Source organism: Somniosus microcephalus, chromosome 13, assembly GCF_052327205.1.
Source record: "Somniosus microcephalus isolate GS21.2 chromosome 13, FLI_Smic_1.0, whole genome shotgun sequence".
NCBI classification, from domain to species: Eukaryota; Metazoa; Chordata; class Chondrichthyes; order Squaliformes; family Somniosidae; genus Somniosus; species Somniosus microcephalus.
The window spans coordinates 158,334,440-158,342,864 of NC_140999.1; the positions used below are offsets into that span (position 1 = coordinate 158,334,440).

Here is an 8,425-nt window from a genome sequence, read left to right on the forward strand (position 1 = left end):
GGCAGCAATGTTCCCTGGAGGCTGCACTATGTTCTGCGCGGCCTGTTTCTTTCAGTGCGCAGTCCCTTTAAATTTCTGCGCATGCAATATTAAAGCATGTGAGCGGCCTGTGCGGGACGTTGCAGATTACTGTGCGGCCATGCACGCGCGCAGTTTAGAGGGAACATTGGTAGGCAGTTAGAATTGCATGGGGGTCCTGTGTATGTATAGGAACTCAATTTTCCTAGATTAATGAGGCTCCTGCCTGATTCAGGTGGGTGCTTCAGCCGTAAAGTGGAAGGCCCCAGGAAAAATGGCAGTGGAACGGGAACAGGGGCAATAAGTCCACCAGTTCCATTTTAATGCCACTACTGCACCATTTCTGACGGGCGGAGGGAGTTAAACTCTTCCCCACTGTTTAGTTAGTGGCCTAATTAGTTTGGCTTCTGTCAGCAAGGATTCCTTTGTTGAAATGATGGGCAGGATTTTCATTCAGAAGTTGGGAAGGAGGCGGGACTACAACTTTCGGGGTTGTAGTCCCGCCTCCATCGAGATGCGGCCAATCCACGTGATTTTAGCTTGATTGACCTTGTTGAGCCTGCCCAGCGGGCTCAGCAGGCCAAATAAGGGCCACCCGGCAACAGGTGATGTCACAGACTGAAATTTCATCTGTCAAGACCTGTTGACAGATGAAATATCAGTGTTTCACAGCTGTTTGAAGCTGTCAAACACTGACAATCTTACTTCGAACCTGAGTCCTTCTACACAGACTCAGTTAGAAATCTCACCGGCACTGAAAGCTGCAGGCTGTCACTTTTGACAGATCACAGCCATTCTGCTTTCTGTGCCGGCTGGATGATGGACTCCTGAAACCTAGAGGAAGGAAGGTAAGTACAGGTAATTTAAACTTCTTTCCACACTTTTGACACACCAAACACACTTACCATTGCACTCATGCACCCATCACTCGCCTGAACACTGACATCTCGACCCCTCCAAGTCCTTCAACCCGACGACCCGACTCCTCTAACTTGGTGTGGTTTGGAGCCATTGGGAATCCCACACGACTACCTTCAAAATAGGGATTAAGCTTAATTGGCACTAATCCATTCCCGCCTCAGGTCGGCGGGTCCTAGTGCGGGGCGGGTACCCGCCTCCTTTGAAACTTACACGGAGGCAGGTTTTGGGCGGGATGGTGTCGGGACCCCCGAATTCGGGAATTTAACCCACCCGCACGCCTCCAATCCCGACTCCACGGCACACTGAAAATCGACCCTGATGTCTGTTTCTTGGATTTCAGCTTTGGTAATGACTATTATTTATTTCAGGTGATTCCTTTTAAGGATCCGATATCTACTGCTTTTGGTGATTAAATTACTTCAGTGCTGTGTTGTAGTTACAAAAGTTTTGTTAATTTTGGAAACCCATGGTTAAAAGTTCTTTATCGTTATATATATGTTAAATAATTCTGTTACAGTAGTGCAATTTGTGTTTTGTTACCCACATTTTCCATATTTTGTTTTTAGATCTTATTATAAAGTTACATTTAAAAATTGCAAACTTATTTTATCTTTTCTGATTTTCAAAATAAGTTGTTCATTACTTTTGTAGTTTCAGGTTGTAACTTTTTCACTCACACAATGCTCATGTACAAATTAGTTACACTCACTGAAAGCCCAGGGTCATCTTCAGACCAAAGGTCCCAAACATTTTTGCAAAGAGACATGCTGTAACTTAGGTGATTTTATGCTCCTTAAAGATCAATATTTCCAAGCAAAAATTTGGACACCTCAGCTGGCATAATGAAGTTTGCAGGCATGCATTTAATGTAAGATTATCACAGTACAAATGTGACAAAATAGGAATCAATGTTTCATTGCAGGCTATACATGTCCATTGCTTTTCAATGTGTAGAAGGTCATTCAAGAAGTTTTTCTTGTTAAGGTCTGGAGTCAGTTATTATGATACTTTATATAATTTTTTATGACATCACAAAATAATGTGGAAGAGTAAAATCACAGTTATAAAATAGAAAAAGAGGATAGCAACATTACAACTCAATATGAATAAACAAACGATGATGCTCTGCAGTGAATCACACCATAAAACAGGATTGGCCAGTAAAAAGCAGCTACTTCATCAGCTGGTTACATGACATTTTGATACAACAGTGATATTTGGTCATCACATATGTTGATATTTCTTATGAGGATTTTTTTGGTCTCATAAGGGTTATTTTAGTGTTTAAAAAATGGAGTTCTAGAATCTAGCATGCATACCAAAGCAACTTTTTCATGATTGTGATGTTTGAACTTTGGAGTATTAGTTTAACCCAAATGACTCAATATAGTAAAGCTGTAACACTGCTGGTCAGGCTCTTTCACAAACACCAATATTCTGAAACTATATAGAGTGCCAATAAGAAATATCAGACACATTTTATAAACCAGTCTTAGAAAAAAGCTGAATTACTACATTACAACAATGCTATTAAAGCTTTTTCACTACTATGATTAATAACATTCACAATGATTGAAAGCTGGAGCTTGATGAGAGAGTATACAAAGGAAACATTACATATGAGTTCTGGAATACAACTACACAACAGTGGGATACTCTTGCACTGGCCAGCATGCAAGTAAATATCTCAAATGTTTTGGGACAATCTGTAATCATTTCCGTTTGCTTTTGTATTAAACTTACTTCTTAATACTAACATGTAGCAAAATGCACATTAGAATCCTAGGACCTGGCAAAAAAAATCTGGCTATAGATTTCACTCAGTGGCCTCTGTTTTTCAGTGCACAAAGGTCTTTTCATTTACAGAGGACACACTGAAATTTCTAAACTTACCACTTGAATCTCTATAGGCTGCAATGTAAACAACACATCAATACACGCTCCAATATGGAGGAACACTAGGCGCCCTTCATTCCAGTGGAACATTCTGAAGGATGCTCCGAGTGTACTTTAGGAAGGCCTTCAATTCGGACAAGTCAAGATTTTCATTATATCATACACATTTTACGTTTCTATTACTTTAACCACCGCACACACAAATTTCACATCTCAAAGTAACTGTTTAGTATTAGTTTTAATTTGTCTCAGCTTAAACTAAAGTTGAAATAAATACAATGAAATATAAAATTCCTATGCGTAACAAGTACTGTCTAATGTAGTGTGAACACAAAAGTCAAAGCAGAAGCATTAACCAAATTGTCTTTTTCAGTTTAGGTACAATTTAAATTTATAAGTGAGTAGTGGACATTTATATAAAAGTAATACTAGAGGAGCACTCACTATATTTAATGTACAGATATTGTCCTTAATGTGCTTTCCCTTTTTGAATAAGTCAGCATCGTTCATGTTTTCAATTATAAATTCACTTAAGTGCGTTGCCGGAATTCACAGTCGGACTATAAAAACAACTCATAATACAGCAGGAAAGGCGAATACTTCCAAAAGACGAGTGCAGGAAAATGCTTGCAATTTGGATGGAAATTCATGCAACAAATGATCAGTAATTATGGTGAATTGTACGTCACATTCTCAAAGCATTCTGCTCAATTATACTTAACTATTTCGTAAAAGATTTATCGTAAAGACATCCATTGCACAATTGCATATTTAACATTTCCAATGAATTAATATATATATAATTATAATTCAGGTAAGAGGAGTCAATCGTCACTTGAAACTTTGATTTACACAGCCCGCTTTCCGAGCAAATCTATTTTAAGGTGATACACTTTGTATTTTATACAGCAACACATTTTATACCAGCCATTGGATTCGCATCGCTTAATAACACAGGCAAGCGTGCAGAAAGTCAACATGTTATTAGAATAAGTAACACGAATTAAATATTATTGATCTAAGAATATTACTCATTTTTAAGCAGGCCAGGCCAGAAAATAATATAACCCACAACATCAATGTTTCCTGTTAACTTTATTCGGTTAAATACATATACATGAAATAAGCAATTGATAGTTGAGCAGAACAAGTTTGTGTGACTTTGGAAATATATTTTTCTTAAAACAAACTTTTCAATTAATTAGTGAAGAACAGCAGCGTAAACACTGCTTCACCTAAACGTCTCCTATTTAGTGCATGGGTCAATGACATGTAATCAAATTGAATATACAATCATTCTCCCTAAAAGGCGGATTTCGCACATTCATCACTTAACGGTATCGTAAATGGATTCCATCGACATCAAATGTGCGTGAGAAGTTAATTTGACAAAATATAAGACCTTTCTCTATTTACTTGGGACACAAATATAAATGCCTTGACTTCTCAAATCGCCTTGTTCGTGGTAATATGTTGCCAGATATAATGGGAAATCGGTCTCTTGTATCTTCAGATCTTGGTGTAGAGATGTTGCATAGTTAACAATTGTTGAACGCTCCAAACGAGTGCAGTCATACATAAGACAGGGAAAATTAACTTTGAAAGATTCCATAACATAAGTCTTTAATGAGCCATTTATCCATCTATCTATTCATATCAATTGATCACATTTTACAAACAGGTGGGTTCGCTAAAACTGACAAGTGGAGAGGAAATGGATACTAGCTGGAGACAAACTGCTTGATTTGATACACAGACACAAGTGAGCAAAAAAGGTGTATAAATACACAACTGAATAGATGTGTGAATGGATGGACAGATGGATGAATGGATTGACACGTTGATTAAGGCTTATCGTTACAATGTTTGCAAAGACTGGAGGGTGTTCCTGTATACACAGCGCATTTGTCCGGACAAGAAGCAATGGAAGTGCCTGTGAATGGATAAACAGCAGACTGTCCAAAGGAGCTCAGCGTGTTGGTCAGTGCAGCTGCAGATGGAATGGGTCCTGTCAGTGCCTGGCCCTGGTTCAAATACGCTACCAACCGCCTCATCTCATCCAAAGCCTGAGCCTGCATCAAGATGTAGTTTTTCGCCAGAAGCAAAGTGGCAATTTTGGACAGTTTTCTCACCGATGGGCTATGGGCATAAGGGATCACAGACCTAAGACCATCCAGTGCATCGTTTAAGTCGTGCATCCTTCTCCTCTCCCTTGCGTTAATACTCAGTCTCAGCGATCGCGGCTCTTTGCCTTTCTTGCCAATTGAACTTTTTAGTTTGCCCTCGTTGTCACTGCCTGGATTCCTTGTGCTCCCGGCAGATCGACCGTCGCTATCTTCTTCGTCTCCTGTCTGCTCTTCGCTGCTTTCTGTTGCTTTTGGGTCCTGACTGATGGTGTATGGAGTACAGCTTTGTCCAGACCAGCTCTCCCGGTTTTCAGCACCACGGCTAGTGCCACTGTAGCTAAACGTAGATTGGCCGTAGCGCTGGGGCAGATCAATATATGTGTCATTGACAATGGAATTTAACTCATCCCTCCCTTTGACAGAGATGTTTGCAGTGTTGTGAAATAGATCTCCTTCCGCAACGTTCATTTTTTAGAATCAGTCACTTGAATCAAAAGGATTACCCCTCTTCGTCTTTCTTCAATTTTAAATCTGCGGCGTGCTGAAAATAAAAGTCCAGAGATGCTCTGTGTGACAGCTCCACGACTCCTACTCCAGTGTGTGTCCTGGCACTGGGAGAGATGTGACTCACTTTCTATCCCACTTTCAGGTTATTACAGAGACTCGCCTGTTGGGACATGCCGTCTACCCAATCAGGAGGACGCTTTAATTAATAGGATTAAAACGTTTTGAAGAAAAGGAAGGCAGCTGCCAATACAGTCAGTTGGGTTTAATCTAACACACACACACACACAAAAACTAATGTCCGACAAAAGCTCTGAAGCATTGCATGCAGGCTTCAGCAATCCGAACATTTTACAAACAATTTCATCACGCTAGCAATATGACATAACGCAGCAAATTCCATCAACAGCTATGGGGTATAGACAAAAGGTCAAATGACTCATTCAGTTGTTGCATACGTATGCATATAACGAATCAAACTATTTCAATAATTAGGAATAAAAAGATCAAACATCAAAAGCAATGAACTATTTACCTCACTGTTTGCAGTGATGTCAGGGTTAACTTGTTTTAGAAGTTTTTTTTATACCTATAAAACGCATAATCATAGCACAGCACAGAGGAAGGCCATTTGGCCCACCGGGTCTGTATTAGTAAAATTCTGCTTGCCGCTTTTAGAAGTAGGTCAGGCACAATATAAAGATGGCATTGCTTAGATTTACCAAATACCTTCGCTTTAATTACTCAACAGGGCTAATGAAATGTGTGAGGACAAGCACAAAACATTTCAAAGAGAACACAGTAATAGTCTGCGTACGCTTCAAACACTTTCTAGTTAGTGAAGGAGGTGAACATCATTTTGAGATCGATGAGGACAAATCTTTGCAATTGGAGTTAGCCACGGGCTTTTATTACTTCACGAATAAGATTAGTTGATCTGATCACCATTTTGTGACAAAAGCAAATCCACTCGGACAAAAATAATTTCAACCATATGAGAGAGTTTTACCATGTCGCGGTTTTTCAGGTTGCAGTAACTAATCCCGCTGAACGCTGTCACGGTTGACGAACGTTACAGAAGTCAAGGGCTCATGATGTTGGGAGCCAGCACTAATTGCATGACATTGTGACCTTAAGGGAGGCAACATTGGTGACAACAGAACGGCAGACAAATGAGAATCTAACGACACTGCCTGCTGCATGTATCCGATATGATTATCTTCTCATTTCACTTTCTCACAGTCTGTAATCCGCAATGTCTAAATGCAATCTCTATTGAATAAACATATGTATATAATGTGCGCGTGTACTCTGTATTTAGCTTTTTAAATTTCCTTACACTTGCACTAGTTAGCACGCAACTCGCGAAAATGATTGATTGCTGGAAGAACGGTTGTCCTCTGAAGAAATGTTTTAAAATTTATCACATGGGTGAGGTAATTAAGACATAAACTCTAGTTTAATCCCCCGCTCCCCCATACACACAATTCTGTTGAAGTAGAACATTCGTATTCCACGGAGCATAAATGTAACACTTCATAAAACAAAGTAACTAATATAATCTGGTTCAGTTAAACAAAGGTTCACATGTTTCCAAAGTAACTGAATGAAGGCTATCTGTAAGGTTTTAAAAGTCATAAAACATTTAATTAAAACTCCACTTCCAAACCATCACATTGATGACCATCGCCACCGTGTGGAAGAGTTACAGATTTTTTCAAATATATTTTTGTAGTTTTTTACACGTCGAACGTTACGAAAGTTCTCGCACTTATGAGAAGCTACCACTAAAAAAAATCATAAAAACCAGGGCCCAAGTCTCAAAGAGGTAGAGATCTGTCAAGAAATAAAAGAAATTGCTGGAAACCCTCAGCAGGCCAGGGCAGCATCCATGGAGAGAGAAACAGAGTTAACGTTTCAGGTCTGTGACCCTTAGTCAGACTGGAAACAGTTAGAGATGTAACAGGCTTTAAGCAGGTGCAGAGGCAGGGAAAGAGGGGGAGGGGATTTCAACTTTTTCCATGTGTTCTTTCTTCCCCTCCCCCCTTTCCCTGCCTCTGCACCTGCTTAAAACCTGTTACATCTCTAACTGTTTCCAGTTCTGAGGAAGGGTCACAGACCTGAAACGTTAACTCTGTTTCTCTCTCCACGGATGCTGCCTGGCCTGCTGAGTGTTTCCAGCATTTTCTGTTATTTCAAATTTCCAGCATCTGCAGTATTTTGCTATTGAATTAGATATCTGTCAAGGTTCAGATGCAATATTTCTGCTTCATTTATACTGATTAATAATATATTTTAATGTATTACGAGGTAAACATTAATACTTGATATTTCTGGATAGGTTTGAATTTGAATACAGTCTAGATAGACTTAGACAAAGTTGTCATCACCTTAATGTGCACACAAACATGAGACTAGTAATAATTGTTTTAAAAACAATAACCAAGTCTTCTGTTAAAATAAAGCACAATTAGCTGAGACTGCTTTTTGCTCAAATAAAGGTACATCTTTTGAAAAGTATGTGTGTGTTTCTTCATTACCTTATAAGAAATTGTTGATGTTAGTAGGGAAGCATTTACATTGCAACTGCAGCATCAGTGTGAAGTGGTTTGAATTCACACCTATGCCTGCAGTTACAGTGTAAATGCAGTCTGAATCCGGACTCGCGGCCCGACCTGATATCGAAGCTAAGAATACTAATCCTGTGGTGCTGGGGGTTTTCAGATACACCTTTGTTTACAACAGGTTATCCTTAACAGACTCAGCCTGCCTGTTACATAGTAGCAAGAAAAGAAAGGGAAAATAACACATTATCTATCTATATGTCTATAATATAGTAAAACAAATCTTACATTTACATTCACTTCCTGTCTATAAACCTTCCTTTCTGTTCCCATGTTTTTGTCACACCTTTGTGTCAACTTTTTCCTTGTATCTCCCAGCTCCTCGCCTATCTTTCA

At 39.3% G+C, this 8,425-nt stretch overlaps 1 protein-coding gene across 1 annotated transcript; it reads right to left on the minus strand.

The window, feature by feature from the left end:
- Positions 1 to 1,750: 1,750 nt before the first annotated feature.
- Positions 1,751 to 5,839, minus strand: bhlhe23 (basic helix-loop-helix family, member e23). The gene has a single exon (XM_086005452.1). The coding sequence runs from the start codon at positions 5,427 to 5,429 to the stop codon at positions 4,680 to 4,682; it is 750 nt and encodes a 249-aa protein (XP_085861578.1). The 5' UTR covers positions 5,430 to 5,839; the 3' UTR covers positions 1,751 to 4,679.
- Positions 5,840 to 8,425: the final 2,586 nt, after the last annotated feature.

What these genes read in the sequence shown, in the direction of transcription:
- bhlhe23 (XM_086005452.1), bottom strand. Translation starts at nt 5,429, where the DNA reads ATGAACGTTGCGGAAGGAGATCTATTTCACAACACTGCAAACATCTCT.